General features: G+C 39.0%; 2 protein-coding genes across 2 annotated transcripts; one reads left to right on the top strand and one right to left on the bottom strand.

The window, feature by feature from the left end:
- The first annotated feature begins 127 nt into the window (after window positions 1-127).
- On the top strand, window positions 128-15647 carry LOC138706807 (WD repeat-containing protein 36). Its single transcript, XM_069836533.1, has 3 exons — window positions 128-2247; window positions 3875-4149; window positions 9013-15647. The coding sequence occupies exons 1-3, from the start codon at window positions 717-719 to the stop codon at window positions 9871-9873; spliced, it is 2667 nt and encodes an 888-aa protein (XP_069692634.1). The 5' UTR covers window positions 128-716; the 3' UTR covers window positions 9874-15647.
- Window positions 12650-19155, bottom strand: Ndc1 (Nuclear division cycle 1). Its single transcript, XM_069836536.1, has one exon. It carries the CDS (start codon window positions 19080-19082, stop codon window positions 17358-17360), a length of 1725 nt encoding a protein of 574 aa, XP_069692637.1. The 5' UTR covers window positions 19083-19155; the 3' UTR covers window positions 12650-17357.
- Between the last annotated feature and the right edge of the window lie 677 nt (window positions 19156-19832).

The following is a 19832-nucleotide window of genomic DNA, read 5'->3' as shown; positions in this document are numbered from 1 at the left end:
GGTTCATGGATCAGTTCATGTACGGTTCCTGTACCATCTTATGCGCATGCGCTAGTTGAGCATCTGCTTTGGGATTGAAATTGGACTGGACGCTGTTGGAACGCTTTCGCGGATCGTTATGTACTAAATCCAGAGATGCTATAACTGTGATCATCTTTGCTAAGAACGGGATGCTTATTATTATCGTTTTGCAGAATTTCGATCATTTTCTATAAAAAGATGACAAAAAATATGAAAGGCAAGAATTCCGTTAATTCAATGTCGTGTACTGGGGACTCTCATCTAAAAATAGTTATTTTTTCTTATTAATGTATTTACGTTATTTATTATACTCTTAAACAAAGCTGCATGTTGAAATTGTAATTGACTATTTCAATACCCAAATAGCTTCCATTCCCTTTCTTTTTGGAGAAAATTTAAATTAAATGTCTAGTTTTATTATTCGTCTGTTATTTGTCTATGGTCTGTACTGTCACTTTTCATCTTTAACCTCACAGTCGATCACTAGAATACTAGATCGCGCCAGGTAAGCAATGGCTGGCTGGTACCAAGATAAGGGTTATGTGTAATGTTGGGCCATGTGGTTTAGTTGGTTATATTTTATATCCAAGATTTGCAATTATTTTGATTTTCAACACATAATTGTGCTTTATTAATATCCTTATGACGTGTAAAATAAGAATATTTACGTTTTAGTTGTGTAGTGAGATATATAAATGGCTCAATCAAGTAAAATATTTATGAGCAATAGAGCTCTAGGTTATGTTAGTAATCATGTCCCATTAGTAGTGAGATACATTCGTTCTAGAAAAGAGAATTTGGTCGTAACATGCGTTGGACAGGCGTTTCACACATATGGATGTTCAAGATTCACCTTGCTTAGTGTTAGTGCTTTACATTTTGGGGATATAACGTGTTTGGCTGCTGATTCTTACCACATATTTACTGCGAGTAACAATGAAATTTTTGCATGGAGACGAGGAACAGAACTCAAGCACAGGTATGTTGGACATTCAAGTTCAGTGCACATTATATTACCGTTTGGTCCCCATCTTCTTTCCGTAGACGAGAGGAATGTTCTTAAAATATGGGATATAAAATCCGAAGAACTTTATTTGGAATTAACATTTGACAACCCCACATTTCATGTAACAACTATACTTCACCCAAGCACATATTTGAATAAGATATTATTAGGGAGTGAGCAAGGATCTATGCAGCTATGGAACATTCACTCGGCAAAGCAGATTTATGTTTTCAAAAGTTGGGCATCGGCTATAACCGTGTTGGAACAGTCCCCGGCCGTCGATGTTGTGGCAGTCGGTCTAGCAAGCGGAAAAATTATTCTTCACAATCTGAAGTTCGATGAAACTATTATGGAGTTTATGCAGGACTGGGGCCTTGTAACTAATCTCACTTTTCGAACTGACGGACATCCCGTATTAGTTTCGGGAAGTCTGTCGGGCCACGTCGTGTTCTGGAACTTGGAGGAGCGGAAGGTGACGAGTCAGCTTGTGGGCGCCCATAACAATGCGGTTACGGGGCTGCAGTGTCTCCCCAACGAGCCCTTAATGCTGACATCGTCCCCGGACAACTCGTTGAAGATGTGGATATTCGACATGCCGGATGGCGGGGCGCGCCTGCTGCATATTCGCGAGGGCCACGGGGCGCCGCCCTCCTCGGTGCGGTTCCACGGGAGCAGCGGCCACAACTTGCTGAGCGCGGGCGGAGACTCTTCGCTCAGGATCTTCTCCACCATCACGGAAACCTTCAACAAGAGCCTCGGGCACGCGTCCTACAATCGGAAGCTGTCGAAGAAGAAGCGGAGGAGTGTGAAGGACCCTCTGCGGATGCCGCCCATCGTGCACTTCACCTCCGAGACCGCGCGCGAGAAGGAGTGGGACAACATCGCGGCCACCCACCTCGGGCTGGCGACGGTCACGACCTGGTCCTACGACAAGCTGAAGATGGGCGACCTCCAGCTGCTGCCCGACCGCTTCGAGCCCAAGGGGGGTGTCACCGCGAGCTGCCTATGCCTCACCAGCTGCGGGAACTTCGCCGTGATTGGCTACAGCTCGGGCCACGTGGACAGGTTCAACATACAGTCGGGCCTGCACAGAGGGAGCTACGGGTACCCCACCGCACACCCGGGGTCTGTGAGGGGCGTGGCAACCGACAACTTGAACCAGGTGGTGGTCACCGGCGGGGGCGAGGCTCTGGTCAAGTTCTGGGCGTTCAAGACTCCAGGTAAGCCCCATCCATTTTCAGCAATATCGCTTCTTTGTAAGTAGGCCTATAATTCTCTCTGATAACTTGCTATACGATTTTGTCAGTTTTCTGGAACCCATCGATGTTCTAAGAAATTTGTTTTCTGAGGAATTCAAGTTCCAGATAACATATGATTTGGTACAATTCTGCACGGCTATGTGTGATACAGGGTTCTCAACATATGATATTTTCCTCACGCCGCAAGTTCAGTGACAGTTTATATTATGTTTTTTTTGCGCCATTTCGCCTCTGCACTATATAGGCATGGGCAGTGGCAGTTTATATGTTTTTTTTGCGCCATGTAGCTCTGGATCAGCAGGACAGCGAGTCTGCCGACTGAGCTACATCGGTGGCTCTACTAAAAATATAGAGTACATAGCCAATCAGATTATTAAATTTACAAACGCAAACGATTATTCTTCAGTTGAGCTATAACATATAATACATAACAAGTAAGTTACGGTAATTCAATTTAAGGCATAAACAATTTAATCAGTTAAGATACACAGAAATTGATAATACATATCATGCAAATTACTTCAAATTACAAACATAAACAATTCATTGATAGAGCTATACAGATTACTATTCAGTTTAAAGCATATACAATTAATCAGCCAAACTATACAAACATATGCAATACAAAGTAAACAGATTAATTCAATTTACAAGCATACTTTCGTTAAGCTATACAAATTTCTACAATTCATATCAAATAGATTAATTCAATTTATAATTATAAACAATTCATCAGTTGAGCTATACAGACTACTATTTATTCATTTTAAAAGCATATAGAGTTCATCAGCCAGACTATCCAAACATATACAATACATAGTAAATAAATTAATTCAATTTACAAACATATTTTCGTTAAGCTAGACTATACAAAATTGTACAATTCATATCTAGTAGATTAATTCAATTTATAAGCTTAAACAATTCATCAGTTGAGCTATACAGTCTACTATTCAATTTACAGCATTGATTCAACAGTTTGAAAAAAGTGATATGCAGAACAAAGAAGTAGATCGTGAAGAAAAAGAGACATTATGAACCTTGCTCATATATCTGGAAGAAAAATATTATAGCCTATACCTGAAAATGCGCTGGGAGATAATCAGATGGAACTATTTGAAAATTTTGTGTAAATTTTTTTTTATAGATTTCAGAATACATGGACACATTAAAAATTCCAGGATATGTCTACACAAATTCTAATTTATTCTTTTTTATTGTAAATCACCATTTGTACAGTTTTATAAATGAATAATAAAATTATTCGGTTCTAGGGATGGCTGCTAATAAAAAAATTGGAAAAAGTAAGCTTAAATGTGTGAATTTTTTTCATATACAAAGAAATTATGTGGCTGTAACTGAACAGTACTTTTTGTTACAGGACAGAGCCTGTCCCTTTTTGGGTTATCTCTTCTCTCTCTGCAACATGTACTATGTAAGAATTAACTCTTTTTTTTTTATTTTTTGTCTCTCGTCATCCAGCTGTCATCTTTGTGGTATAAATGATTTCTAAAGGGACTTAGAGTCACTGGGAGTTGAGCCATATGCAGTTGTAGTAATACTTGCTGCCCTGTTTGTGTCCTTGAAGGGCCCTCGCCACTGACAAAGCTGAATGTCGAGGAGTCAGTTTCATTCTTCCGGTCACATCATGACAGTTCCATGCTGGCGGCGGCTCTGGAAGACTTCACCATTGTTGTGATAGACTTGGACATGCACGTGGTCGTCAGGAAGTTCCAAGGTCACACAGGACAGCTTACTGATGCGGCGTTCAGCCCAGACTCGAGGTGGCTGGTGACAGCTGCCATGGACTGCACCATCTGCACCTGGGAAGTCCCTTCTTCACAGCTCATCGATTGCTTCAAGGTTCGTATACCGTCCTATAAAATGAGATAAAGAAACGTTCAGACTAATGAGTTGAATTTCTGGTAAGTGCACACGATTGCCCTGTTGCAGGAGTGAGGCAGTTAGGAGAGATCTTGGCATGTTTTCTGTTAATGAAAAACCAAATGTTTTAAGACAAGACTAACATATAGATGTTAACCATCAGGAATAAAAGGAGGTAATGTTATACTGTTGTCGTTGACACTTAGACCCATTTCTACGATCGCCAGTAGAATTTTATGGTTACTTTTACTGGAACTTTACCAACAGTTTGATTTTACAATATACGGTTAGAAGCCATGTCCTGGTAAAATACTGCCAACTGAGACTTATCTTTAACGTAATGTATCTTCCAGTAAAGTCCTAACTGGATGATATTTTGAGGTTATGTGTTCTTGTCAACTGGATAAAATGACGAAAAGAAATTGTGTAGTGTTTTGAAAGCGATACTGGTGATGAACACTTCGAGATAAATGTATTAAGACCATATATATAGGATATAACGAAAATAGTGAGCAAAACTTAAAACTTCAGGTATGGATTCCTCATATGTAGAGGAGAAAAAAGGTTATATGAACATGGGTCTGGAAATGCCTGGTTGCCGCGCCATAGAGGTTACATGGAGGATCATTGTGCACTACAAACGTACGTATTGGTTGATTAATGTTTCAGTCTGTGTACATTTGTTTACAGGAACTGTTCAAAATGTTCACCTTCTGCCTGAATACAGGCCACAGTTCGTCACATTGACGCCCGGACCTGCTTCCAAATTCCTGACGTAGTACGTATTGTCCGACAGTGTTGCTCAATTCACACACATTTCAGTCTGGATGTACGTAGACATCTTAATGCGACATTCTCTGGGCGATGGATAGGGCGAGGTGGAACAACAACCTGGCCTCCACGCTCACCAGATTTAAACCCACTGTACTTCTGCTTGTGGGGGCACTTAAAGTCGCATGTGTATTTAACTCCTGTGAACAATGTGAAAACGCTCCGCCTGCGAATTGAGCAACACTGTTGGACAATACGTGCTACGCCTGGAATTTGGGAGCAGGTCTGGACGTCAATGTGATGACGAACTGTGGCCTGTATTCAGTTTTTGAACAGTTCCTATAAACAAATGTACACAGACTGAAACATTAATTAACTAATACCTAAGTTTTGTGGTGCACAATGATTCTCCTTGTAACCCCTATAGCGAGGCAACCAGGCACATCCAGATCCATGTTCATATAACCTTTTTTTTCTTGTCTACATATGAGGAATTTATACCTGAAGTTTTGTCCACTATTTTCGTTACACTCTGTATAACAAATTATTAGGGAAATTTGGACCATCAAGAGTGTTCTAAGCCATTTCGCTTGACAAAACTTCATTTTTATTACTTCTTCGTCTTATTTATAAAGAAATTCGTCATAAGATGGAGCAGTAAATTCTCATGCTATGCTCATGTTATTCAGTATTCTTTCATACTGTTTTCTGTCAATTATTAATAGTTTCAAGAAACAAATTCGTTCTCAGAAATTATACATTTTAAGCACATTGATTGTTCTTAAGTATACAAATAGTGATACATGTAAGCAAATTACCCACATACATGAAGCTTCAGAAACCAGAAGTGAAGTTTAAGATAATAAACGAAACTTTTTTCATGTAGCAGAATTTTGTAAGTTTTGGACGGAAGATCCTGAGGTCATCCAGTCTGATTTCGGGATCTTCCTCACTCGCAAAGGTGAATTCCGGACTAGAATTTACTTTCCATCTACCGGAACGTTCTGTCTGTTGTCCTTAGGAGGTGGTCCCAGCATTGAGCTGATCCCTTACTAGGGGAGACCCTCCATTGTCTGTGTTTTGTGTGTGATCCACAGAATTATCCCTCTGCTATGAGCACTTGCTTGTAAGACCCAGAAAGGAGGTTAAATGGATAAAGATATGAGAGACTGTATAATCCCAAATTCTAACCAAAAATGTAATAGAACAGTGCTTTGGTGTTCGGGAAAGAGAGTTACCAGTACTACCACTAGGTCTAATAATAAAAGTAGGAATCACTGCTTATGCGGTATACATAACATGGAAAATGTGAACCTCCTCCTGAGACAAATACTACCTTGCAGCTTATGGAGTCCATCTAACTGTGAAACGAGCGGGCCTGGGTTCAAATCCTGGTTGGGACAAGTTACCTGATTGAGGTTTTTTGCGGGTTTTTTCCTCAACCCATTAAGAGCAGATACTGGGTAACTTTCGGCACTGGACACATTTCGCCGGCATTATCACCTTCATCTCACTCAGATGCTAGATAACCACAGCAGTTGATAAAGCGTCGTAAAATAACTAATTAAAAAAAGCGTACAGAGTACATGTGCCATACATTGTTGTTGATGTAACCCACAAACCACAGGGAGAAGTTTGCTCATTTCAGACTATTTTGCTGTGCTGTAAGATAATTTGTTGTTACACAGGAAGTTGTTATGGTACATTTAGTTTCAAGATTTCAGGAATCATACTCTTTTGTTGTTGTTTTTAAATTAAGACCTTCGATTTTTTTTTTTCATATTCCTTTCATTTCCATTTTTTCTGTATTTCACATGCTTTTCTTCTTCAATGTAGATTTTTCTTTGCTCCCAAGCAAACATCTCTGTTAGGAGTAGGCCTTCCTATTTTCTTCTTTTTATGAAAAGAAACTAATTCAGTATCCCTAACGAATTTTAATATTCCTTCTGACGAGAACAACCACTTGTTCTTTATATACTTACCCTGAAAACAGTGACTCTTAACAAATGTTATATTGCAGTTGTATTAATGGATAATAATGAAACACAAATATAAATCACTTAATTTATGTTTGTCATAACAAACCTTCTTTTACCAGTTTTGTCAAATAACATTTGGACTGGTTTCCAATTCAATCGAAATATCTGTCTACAAGATCATCATTCGTTCCAAGATGAGTGTATGAAATGATAATTCTATACTTAACAAACTAACAGTCTTACATATTTTCAAAGAAATATTTTAAAATATAATAGCCAAGATTAAAAAATGTCATTAGTGATAAATATACCGTCAAATGGATTATCCAGTCCAACAGTGCCAGTACCCATTAAACCCATCAGTATTTCAGAACTTGTGAAATTTTGTGGCTGGCTTACTTCCCCCATTTGCTAGAAAGAATAATTATTATTTCTTCTCTCAGTCAATTCTTCCTTCAATTTCTTTTTCATGTTTTCGTAGGTACATTATGTCTTAAATTTTTACCTCGTCTTTTGGTGCCACTTACAGCTTCAGATCTTTCGAATACATCATCCCATGCTTTATTTTCCTGTTACAAAAATTTAAAAGGTTTCATGAAAAAAAGTGGTTTTAATCCGTAGAAAAAATATATTGTTCTATAACGAAGGTCTTAAGTACAATTAAAAAGAGAACTTCCAAGGGGCTTTCAAGCAGTGCCGAGATCGTTGGAATAAGTTTGTATGTGCAGGAAGGGACAAAAATTGTGTCATGAAAAAAATGAAATATATGTTCATGGTTGAAAAACTTGATCACACCTCGCAGCCGCTTGCAACACTGTCCTCTATTTCCTTATGTTGCGAGTGTTGACTGCGCAAACCCTTAATTTTTAGCCACTTTCGAGTGCTTCAAACTCCTGCCTAAATCACAATGCAGCTAATTTAATCTCCAAACTGATTTGTTTCCGTGTTACACCTGCCATCATTAACAACACTCGAATCTGGTCAGGAAGCATTAAGGCAAATTCTGTTGAAGGTCACGTGCAGATAGAGTCTATTGTAACAGACTGCTTGCACAGAATGCTGGCTGGGTTGGCCAACAAAAGTATGAAAGAGGGTGGACGAAATAACACGAAAACATCTTTAAGAGAGCAATATCAAGTGAAATGTGAAATGTTGAACACGAAAACCAAGGAAAAAAATGATTATTACGTTTTTATCGTTCTGTTGAGGTTCCTCCAATTTGACCATCCCAGTAATGATGGATGACTGGATTAAACATATTTAAAATATAGAAAATATGCTGGGATAAATCAAATTTATCATTGCAGCAGGGTTTATCGTTATATCACTTTTCCTTGTACTGAGGTTCGATTGTAATTGCTTAGGACGAATGTTAATAATAGTATACAGTATTGTTTTACATCCGTCCTTTGAAAGTTTTGCTTTGACTGTAGGCTACTGTTGATTACTGGACAAGTAATGATATGCTTAGTATAGCTAATATCATAATGAACTAGTACTGATTTCTTTTATTATTCCCTTCAGTTTTGAATGCTAAATACGAAGTAAAATATTATTACAAACATTTCAGTATATCAACAGCTGTTCTATGTGAATTTGTCCAAAATTAATTACGGACTTAAAGTGCAGAGTTTCTGAATTAAATGAGATAATCATCTTATTTTCGGAGGTTATAAAATGGTCGTACTGTTAGCAAATGGCTAGAGTGTTGGTTTCTATGCCAGTGCGAATCTAGGAGAGTTGAAGTGACATTTGTGATGCACAAAGATTGTGCTGGAACAGGTTTGGTATGGGCAGTGTCGTGATCGAATTGACGACATATACAGTAGTACTCATCCATGAAATCACACTGCATAAATGAATGGCAATGTAAGAAACAAAATTTCATCTTCTCTTCAGAGAGCACAGTATGTTCATTAGTTTAAACGTTTTTATGGATATAGAAATGTCATTAGTTACATGATATGGAAGTGAATTGTTACAAAATGCATAGAACGTGTAATATGAAAGTGTTCTATCAAAACACTCATTTATTCTGTCAGCATTTCAAATGATTGTCAGATTTTATAACTGCAGTTTTGTGCTTCTGCAGGTGGATGCAGCGTGCACGTCCCTGAGCTTCTCTCCAGTCGGTGATCTGCTGGCCACGACGCACGTCAATTATCTGGGCGTCTTTCTGTGGTCTAACCGGACATTGTACTCTCATGTGTCACTGCGTCCCATCACTGGGATGTCTGATGTGCCATTATTGAAGTTTCCAACAACGAGCGGTGAAGAGGGAGAGCTTGTGGAAGATGCGGATCCTGGTGATGGTGACTCCGACTTCAAGTCCCCACAGCAGATCAGCGAGGCGTTTGTGTCGCTCTCTTCACTTGCAAACTCGAGATGGCAACATCTGCTGGATATCGACATTGTGAGGAAGCGAAACAAACCCAAGGCGCCACCCAAAGCTCCAAAGGCTGCACCTTTCTTCCTCCCCACTCTGCCATCCTTGAATCTTCAGTTTGACTTAAGTAAGTCACAAGGAACAGAAGGCTCGAGCAAGTTCAGCCTGCCTTCGAGTTTCCAAACTCTTACAGGATTTGGGAAGCTGCTGACTGGAGCTGCAGAGACGGGCGACTTCGAGCCCGCGCTCACCCAGCTGAAGTCACTGAGTCCATCACTTATCGACGCGGAAGTCTCTTCTCTGAGTCCTGAAGGAGGGGGGTCCGTGGAGCTGCTGCTCCTGTTCATGAGGCTGCTGGAGTCCATGCTGTGCAGCAAGAAGGACTTCGAACTGGCACAGGCTTATCTTGGACTGCTGCTCAAATCACACGGACATCGGATTGCAGCCGAGAAACGGCTCAGAGACTACCTGCCCAATGTGCAGATCTGCCAGACCAGAAGCTGGGAGACCTTGCAGCACCAGCTGTTTTATAACCTCTGTGTGGTGCAGACACTCAAGGGAATGTGACTTCTGTTTGGTTATGAATGCTTCTAAGTAATCAAGTAGATCGAGAATAGCTATATCCCATTTCCTTCAGCCTTAACAATTCCATTTGAAGCACATTCCATCTGTCCTTAGAATGGTGTGATGTGCATCGTGCAACATCAGGTCTACTTGAACAGACCATCGTACAGGAAAACAGCTGTTCATTCATTACTTTGTATATAGCTGCCCAGTCATAATGGTAAAATGGCAGTTTCTGTTAGAAATTGGATATCAAATACGTCTGAATTATATCATAATAATCATAGCTTAATATTCACGATTTAATTTAAGATTTATTCTTATTTGTAATATTGTTTCATTAACTATTCATACATTATTTCTCTGTATTTTTGTATCCAGTATATTCTACATTACAATGAGCCTAAGTTTTCAAGTTGTAGTATGTTACATTATTACCAGGATATATAGCATGTTTCATAGCCTATTTCATGAAGTGTTATAATTTTATTATATTGTACCAATGACTTTGTACTTCAGTTTGATTTGTGATGAACTGAAAGAGAAGGCCTCATGGCCTTAACTCCATCCTAATAAATAATTCTAGTTCTAATAAAATAACTACATATGACATGACCAGGTGATCATAAAAATTAAGAATGTATGATGAATATTTTTACTCTTGTCTAAGAAATTCGGGGTATCAGAGACACAGCCACAAGTTTATGCGTGAATATGTCGCTGATAGAATTACTTAAGATAAAGGTCAGCGGTGACAATCAACATCTCTGCTGCCCAGATACATTTGCTAGAAGTAGTCATCTTGTATGCATTGACAGTAAACATGTGTCGTTTGCTATAGTAACCGTCATGCTCTATCTTTTGCTACCCATTGTTATTACGTTCACTCCCATTTGCGCGGAATATGCCCTGAGATTGTGAATTTTCTCTCTTCACTCAAATTTAGTCGTAAATTTTTTCAATTTAATTTATCGACTTCTGATTGTTCTTCAGTTGAGATTGTAGCTTGGTTTCTTACGAATTGTTTGACATCACTATGAACGATCTATCACTTCACATGGAGTTACACTGTGTCGGCTGCCGTGCAGTCTGCCAATTCGTACCTCCCATGTATTGCTTGATGACGTCATCTACTCCAACTCAAGGTCACGTTGAATACATTGATCCTTTGCTTGTCGATCACCATTTACTTCACTGGAATATGTTGTGTAGTTTAGAAATTATAAGCATGACAAAACTTGCCTGAAAATGTGTCAGTTGACTTTCTGGGATGTACTGAACCAGGCTTATAGAGTATTAACGTCAAAAACGATGAATATATATATATATATATATATATATATATATATATCAAGGTAGATTACCTGTACATAGATGTCAAATTAGAATTATTTAGAGAGTGAGAGGAAAATTAAGGCAATAATGAAATCAATCAGGTTTATTTGTGTACATACAAATGAGCAAACCCCTAATGTCATGGTCGAATTTCCTGTGTACTTGAAGTAGTTTTGCCTAGGCTTCTTCCCTTATGTTTTTATATTTCATTCTTATAATCCTCTTACCTACTCTGCTTGCAAAGATGTCTCCAGCCAAGAAAATAAAGCAGGATTCTTTTAAATGCCAGTAAATCTACTGACATGAGCCTGTCTCATTTAAACACACTTAAATGCCATCGACCTGGGCCGGGATCGAACCCGCAACCAACTATGCTACCGAGACCGACTCTGCATATCAAGCTTTGTTAATGCCATACAGACAATACGGAACAGTACACAGTTGAGCAGCGAGATCTGTGAAAATGAAAACCCTAAAAAGTATCGTAAGGTCAAATGGATTCAGAGGGTTGCGGCAGCCAAGGAAGTGTGTGATGTCATTATCACACAAGCTAACACCCGATTCCACGTCACAGATCATCTGGTATTATTTTCTCTTCTGTGTCAAGAAAAATTTGAATGCTACAAAAGCTCATTTCCTGAAAATGACCTAAATGTACGTGTGAAGCTTTTTCCAATGTTCTTTAAAGACAAAATAAAAGCAGAACTCACTATGTTGTATCAGAAACAAGAATTCAGAAATATCAGCGATGCAGTCAAGCTCTTGCAGTTTCTTCTATCTGAGAACTTGCAGGCCTCATTTTTCAGAAGTTGTGAAACTACTACGCATAGCTATCACCATACCAATGACAACTTCCGAATCAGAACATTGCTTTTCGTGTTTGAAGAGAGTGAAATCCTATCTTAGAAATACGATGAGAGAAGAGAGACTGACCACATTAGCAATGTTTTCCATTGTAATGACTATGTTAAACGACATCGGATTTTAATAAGATGATTCAAAAGTTTGCAATCTACAAGACAAGGCACATGGATCTAACCTTTAAATAAGGTGAATTGCATGGTTTATTTTTGTATGTAGCCCCCCACTGAATTAAATACCCACGAGCCGCCACTGTAACAGACTGAGGGAACCACGAGAAAAACTTCAATCAGGTTGGCCAGTCCTGTGGTTTGAACCAGGGACCTCCCAAATACGAGTCTCAAACTCAAGTATCTGAGCTAACATGCTCGGTAATTTATAATTATGACAATGTTACAGTTTATTTCGCTTGTGAATGCAGCACTCACACCATGTCACATGGCACTCGAAAGCAGCACCAGTACCCTTCAATCAGTGATCACAGGCAGACGGGTAGAATGTTTCATTGAAATCAGGATTAAAATTACAGTGGACAGATTTTTCATTGAGACAATGCGAGGAAATCTTCTCTTGAGAAAACGTGTTTTCATCAGAATTCATTACATTCACTTTACATTTTTTGTACATTTTATTACAAATAAAGGCAAATAAAACAAAAATATTTACACAGTTGATAAGTCCCAGAAGACATTAAACATAGAAACTGAACACTTCCTTGTATCTGTCAATTGTTGAATAATTACATTTACATATGAAAGTAGCATGTATGAAAATATATTTCAAATTTGCAGACATTACATGACACCTTACAATACACCAACACACACCTAGTCCAGTTACAAAATTACAACATTCAGTTGATGTAGATGTGCATTCCAGAAAACATAATAACTGCTGACAAGTCTGGACATGGTGAATCATTTTAATATTTTTGTGAACATTTTTCATCCCAAAATTAGTAGCTATTTACATAAAATGTATATAAAAATGTTAATGATATAAATCTCTACAACTTTCAGTCCCTGTTAAAAAAAAAACCCAAGAACAACACATACACAGAGAGACGCAGTAATCCATTATTTGTATCTCACTGACATTATATACACTTTCTTAGATACAGTTGACTTTAAAATCTAACATAACATTTCAGAGTTGCAATTCATAATACATATTCGACATAATAATAACAATAATAATTGTAACTTCGGTGGCAAAGTTCAGTAAGAAAGACTATTGTTTAATGGTAAGCATTATCTTAGAATACTTTTTCCCTCTTGGCTGTCTGTTGTAATTGAATACCCCCAGAATAAGGGTCTAAGGCACCGCACATTGCTACTCCAGCATAACAGTTCATACAATGTTGCAGCCATGACAGATTGCTGACGAGGTTACAATAGAACAATCAGTGAGGAATGGGAGGTTTAGTTATGGATTGAGGATGGCAGTGAAATACAATGTTTAATATGTAAATATATATATATTTGTAAAAAAGCAATGTCAAACATCATTATGAGAAACACAAAGGCGAATGTGGACATCATTCGGAAAAAGAGAGAAACAAATTGATGTCAGTACTGCAGGCAGACTACAATTATTATAATTTAAATTACAGTGTAACGCTGTTAATGCACTTGTCAGGGTCTGTGGCCTTCAAGAGTAATAAGGGGACAGCGCTGTAGAGGAGAAATTATTTATGAAATGGGGAAAGCAATTTAGACACCACTTCACAGGAAACATATTATATTGTGCATTGAGTACAGTGTAAAATGCAAATAAGAGTTCATTTCATATGAAAAAAAAGTGTTAGATTGTTGTTTAGTGTGTTTGTACTAGGGCACAACATTTACAACGCTAGGAGCAACTAATATATTTGCAAAGCATATTTACTGCTCTGAGGGCTTCGTTTGGTGTGGGGACACTTTCATCTGCACTGCCTTCATCTTGGATGGTAGTGCAGCATGAACAGCAATCATGTTGCCAACACTGTGGATCTCTGAGATCACTAGACCATTGCCAACTGACACAAGATCCTCCAAGTTAACTTCTCCTGTACAGGAGCCCAATGCATTATGAAAGGGGCTTTCATTTCACAATTGTTTTACCATTTTGCACTGCACACTCCACAGAATTCAAAGGTTGACTAATTTACAGGAATGGATTGACAGGGAGACTTTTGAGTGTTAAAGGAAAGTACCATTCAGTGCAACTTCCGACAGTGCCCACCAGAGGGTTTTTCAGAGGATAAAATTTATTTTTTTGCACTCATGGATCCTCAGTACAGACACAGTGGCATATTTCTTCACCATGCTTTTAAAACCTTACAAGTTTCGCAATTTATATGGAATTTTTTTACTCATTTCCGACCCGCATAGTGCTACAAGCAGAATTTGGAAGTGTTATGCAGGATTATATACGAAATATCCAGAGCGTAATGAACAGGGTAGCATTAAAGGCAGGAGCCTACTAACAAGGATCTACTGTTTTAAATTAATATTAGTATCATATTTCTTCTTTTTAAGTATACATATATAATTTAAACTTATCTTTGAGATGGTCTTTCAGCATTTTAAGAGAGAAGTTTCAACATGGATCACCCAACTTCTTCTCAAACTTTATTTTGTTACTCATTGAATTATGTAGTCAATTCTGAAAAATTCTATACAATCTTAATCACCTGTCAGAGAACTTCAATACAGAATTAAGTGATTTCATTTCTATGAATTCCAAATCTGACCTCCTTAGTCTTTTCTTTGAAACTAAATGCATCAGCACATTGCAACTGGAGCTAATAACAGGACTGGTGCCAGGCAACTCAAATAAGTCTATAATAAAACAGATATTACATCATTCTATAAGACATTACATCCATAGAAATATCCACTTTAATGGAGTTTGTTCTGGAAATAATTTCAATATTTGATAGCATGTACAGGTGCGAACTGAGGACTTCATTCTCCTGGGTGCAAAGAACAATCGGAAGAATGTCAGAGACTTGTAACTGAAAATTCAGTAATTCCAATATTGAAAAAGTAGTTTCAAACAAAACCAGACAAAATTCTGGCGATGGTTCTGTAATAACATAATTTAATAATTTTGTTTTTACTTAGGTGTTGTGAGTGATTCGCGAAAAGCATCAAAGTTATGTATTAATTTTAAACCTAGTGTATATAAAAAGAAAGCTTATTTTCAATGTAGAAATGGTTTACAAACAATTCACTTTTTCTCTTTCTCTTTCTGGTTCTTAAAAACTCCTTGCTTTGTGATCTGTTTCTGTGCGCTTGTGTATTAAATAATTAGTACATATTCTGCCTTTGACTGAGGTTCTGGCTGATATGTACATCTATCATCAGGCAGTACATCTCACTTGACGATGTGTGTCAGAGGAAGAACAATTGTTTGTATGCATCTGAAATCTGATTAGTGTAATATGCATTTAATTGGCAATGTATGCAATGGAGGGAGAAAGAAACTGGCCACCCTATCCCATTGTCTCCTGACTTATTGCCTCATGAGAGGTGCCTTATGTTATATATGAGGTTCACATCTGTCTTCGGACAGTTGACTAAACAAAAAAAAAACAACAGTACATACTCTGAAATTTAGTAGTAACGAAAGTTATTCTAATATAATTACTGCCTTCATCCTGCTGCCTACTATGCATGCTCATGATCAAGGTCAAGCTCTTCTGCTGTAGTTGCGAGCTAACACGTCATCCCTGGTCTAAGGCATGTGTTTTCGCAATTGAGTTGAATCCTTATTCAGTTCAACAATTTTTTGGCAAAACTCAGGGGCGTATTTTGAGGCTACTGGGGCTACCGGTGGTAGCCCAAGGAAATTACAAAAGAAAAAGTTTATAATATAACATAATGTAATAATTCTGTATTATTAGTTTTACCATAGTAATTAAAATTAAAGTAATTGTTAGATATATTTTGTGTAATAATAGGGTCAGCAGTAGCCCAAACCCTTTAACCAGTATACGCCACTGGCAAAACTTCAGTACCCCCACACTACACATGGGAGAGAAAACTTACTTAATACAGAAACTTAAATCAGACATCAGTCCCGTGTGTGATGTGGGATGATAGCAAAGATTGGCCTTTTTTTTTTTAACGTCTAATATTTCAAACCTGAATATGTCTTATGTTTATTGAGCATTGCAAATCGCTGTATTCATCTCACGAATTCAGTTACAAGATGTGACCATAAGTACAAAATCAATAATTACAATTTGACCTCTCAAAGGGCTCTACAGGATGGTGCAGGAAATGTCCTACACTGAGAGTGGCATATAATATTCACTTTGTTGCCTCATAATCTCTCTGGGACGAACCCTCATGTTTGTGACCATTTCACAACACATTTCCTCTGTTAATCCTTGGAAAAAAAAAAAAAATCAGAATGGCCACTTGCAGTTGCAACACATTTTATAAGGTATTCTCACAAGGATTAATATTGGGGCAGTGTGACACCTCATGTCTCTGAAACATCTGCGTGGAGTAGTGAGATATACAACTCAGCAGAAGCAAAGCTAGCCTCAATATCTCTGGTGTACGGACTGTGGCGTCTGTACACCATCCGTCTGCAGAGAGCCAACATGTTCCCGAGTCTGGCTGCACTCTTTGTTTCACCGTTTTCAATTCTGTTCCAGTGTCAGCCATCCCTTGTCCAACAGTTTCACAAACTGAAGTAGGTGGCGCTCTCATTTGCAATGTTCACAAGTGCTACCATATACTGAACTAAGGCTAATAGTCATAAAATTTGAAAGTTCTAAACATTTTATTATACATTTTCAGTGTATGGCATTTACAGAGTGGTAGTATGGACTATTCTAAATAAAAAAAAAGTTCATATAAACGTGTGTCCACTTTTCAAATTGTTGTGGAGAAGATATAGAGAGTAAACCATTGAACAGATCTTCATATTGTAGGAAATGATAGTATAGTAAAAGTTAAGTTAAGCCCTTGCTGACATAATAGTAATGGCACATGGTCTTTCACTGAAGAACTCCATTAAGAAATGTCTCTTGAAAATGGTACATAGCCTACTGTCTCTCAAATCTCATAGGCTAGTCTTTTCGAGAAATCACCCAATACAACAGTTGACACGATACAAAAGTTAGGAGAAGACGTGAACTGCCAACTGCAAGCCTATATGAGAGCGCTGATGTAGGTGCTGAGTGGCTTGTCAGGTCGCCTCTCTCCCTCTTCGAGCTGTATGCTGCTCCAACATTTGTAACAAGAGTGAATATTGCATAGCTAAGTTCATTTCTCCACTGTTTGAACATTCGATCAGCCCTCTCTGAAGGCCAGGAAGCAGTGCAGCTGCTGCAGGGCGTCCTTGCTGAGTGGCAGCTCCTTCACGAAGTCGCCGAACGCGATGCAGATGCAGTACAGGCTGCGCTTCACGGCAGACCGGAGAGCTGCCTTCATGCGTGCTTCGTGCTCGGCACGCTGCACCCGCTTGTAGTTGCCCGCCTTCTGCAGCCTGTCCACGCTCTGCTTCAGGCACAGCAGGGCGGCGATGATGGCGGGCAGGTCCTTCTGCACTACGCCGTACGCGTCTTCGCTGAACGAGGTGGCGGCGAGGCGTGACAGGCCCTGCACGGCCCACACCACCGGCTGCGCCTGTGCCAGCTGGAACCGCACCTTGGCATCGGGCAGCTCGCCGAACGCGAAGCAGATACCCGGCTTCTTGCACAGCGCATCCAAGGTCTGCACCCACTGCAGCTTGAGAGCACGGATGGCGGACTCGAAGGGGGTGGGTTGCAGAGGGGGCGCTCCTCCCTGTGACTGGCACGCGAGATCTGCTGCCCGCAGGGACATGTTCCTCATCCTAAATGTCGACGTGATCGGTGTGGACTCTTGGACTGGCGCAGTTTGCTTCGTGTCTGCCATGGGCTGGCCCTCGCTGTTTGCTCTGTTCAAGTTCTCCGTGAAAGTGTTTATGAGCTTCAGGCCCTCCTCTACCACAGCATTCCAATTGTGTGGATGTCCCCCGGGCTGACTCAGTGTGAAGAGCTCTTCCCTTCTTGCTCGGTCCTTCTCGGCAAGTATTTTCAGGTCCAGAAAGCCCAAATGCTGGATGATAGGAATGTCCGCCATGGCCAGCGCCTGGTACAGAGTGGGGCAATCGTGGTGCCCGAACATCGCGGTGACGGGGAACACCGTGTGTTCTGTGAGGGTCACTTGAAACAGAAGCTTCATAGTGTACATGGTCAACATGAACATGCTAGAGAAGAACCACGCATAAAACAGTAGTGATAAGTTCAAGAACCCGAAGATGGTGTCGAGCGATCGGTCTTCAACATTGTAACCGACAAGATCCTGGACAAAATACTGTATGGTTCCTCCTTTCCAGTAATACAATATGACAAAGTACAATGTCGGTGTGAATGCATCAACCATTGCCTGCTTCAAAAGTGGCTGTAACTCCGCTTTTACTTGTAAAAATTTCAACTGCTGTACTACTGGAAATAACAAGGCCTTAGATCCGAAAATATAATTATGAAGAAAGAAATAAATACCTATCCATACTCCATTTAATATCAAGAAGATATATTCTTCCACCAAGCAGTTTCTCTTAGGTTCAGTTCCGCATTCTGTAACCAATTTACTGTACTTTCCTCCAAGCAAAGAGAGATATATCCAAGTGATAAATCCACCGATGATGACATGCAGTATGCAGATTATCAAATTTCGAAGAGAAAATATATTGCAGAAAATTGAAAATCGACTACCACAATACTTATTAACCATGACAAAATCTTTGCAACACACCATACCTTGTGCACATATCACCATGCCTAGAGGACAAATATATAACCACGTTCCCAAAGACACGCTTATGGCTACAGAATGTTGAATCCATATAACAGGATGCCAAGGGTTGAAATTAATTATTACCAAAAATGCGATCAAGAACAAAGCCTGCAGAATAATACTCCAAAATATAGCCGTTGCAATTCTCCACAAGAAAATGTCTCTATACGTCAGATTACCAATTGCAATATTCATGATTGGTTATCCTTCACTTACACTATTTTCTTTACAAAAACGATTCACAAACAAATATATTATGCTTACTGCTATTACTATAAACTTCTTCCAATAACTTGGTATTGCAAATTTAATATCCTTTAAGATTATTTGACAAAATGTAATCAACTATCACGCCGACTTCTTTAAAGGTTATATTTATTTAACTTTACCGGCCAATGTAATTCAATTTTCTACGTCCAGTTCCGAAATGTTACCAAGTTACCAACATAGAATTTCCCGCGCAATTGAACATGTTTAACACTGTGTTGGAAATGCCATTAATTTGTACTGTGATAGTTAAATAATACGTGGAATTGATTCCTCACATAACAGATTTACTTTCATATCAAATAGTTTTTGTGAACACCTAATAAAATGCATTCTTTGTAATTGCTGGAAGCAAGGCGCTCTGGTGGCTAGCTTGCTGAATTTCGAAGGTAGGTTCCTTGCTATTTTCCGTGATGGTTTGCAGGCTGAAACCAAAGATGATCGTATAATTGCGGTTTTTTTCGACCCTCATTTTGCTGCAGCAAAGGCATGAAGCGCTTTAAAAAAACGCACGGATCGTGCACTGTCGTGTCATGGTTGTGTGTTCTGCTTTGGTTCTGCTGTATTGTTTGTAATGAGCACAATGTAAAAACAATATGTTAATGGCTTATGAGCGAACATGTCAACGGACCAGTTAATACTACCGGGTCAAGAAATAGTTTATGCTCTATTTTCTTT

Source organism: Periplaneta americana, chromosome 9, assembly GCF_040183065.1.
Source record: "Periplaneta americana isolate PAMFEO1 chromosome 9, P.americana_PAMFEO1_priV1, whole genome shotgun sequence".
NCBI lineage: Eukaryota > Metazoa > Arthropoda > Insecta > Blattodea > Blattidae > Periplaneta > Periplaneta americana.
The sequence above is the reverse complement of the archived record's forward strand: the minus strand, read 5'-3'. Positions and strand labels throughout refer to the sequence as shown.

What these genes read in the sequence shown, in the direction of transcription:
- LOC138706807 (XM_069836533.1), top strand. Translation starts at nt 717, where the DNA reads ATGGCTCAATCAAGTAAAATATTTATGAGCAATAGAGCTCTAGGTTAT. An exon ending in CTGGGCGTTCAAGACTCCAG is followed by an intron (nt 2,248 to 3,874) that starts GTAAGCCCCATC and finishes GTGTCCTTGAAG; the next exon opens with GGCCCTCGCCACTGACAAAG. An exon ending in AGCTCATCGATTGCTTCAAG is followed by an intron (nt 4,150 to 9,012) that starts GTTCGTATACCG and finishes GTGCTTCTGCAG; the next exon opens with GTGGATGCAGCGTGCACGTC.
- Ndc1 (XM_069836536.1), bottom strand. Translation starts at nt 19,082, where the DNA reads ATGAATATTGCAATTGGTAATCTGACGTATAGAGACATTTTCTTGTGG.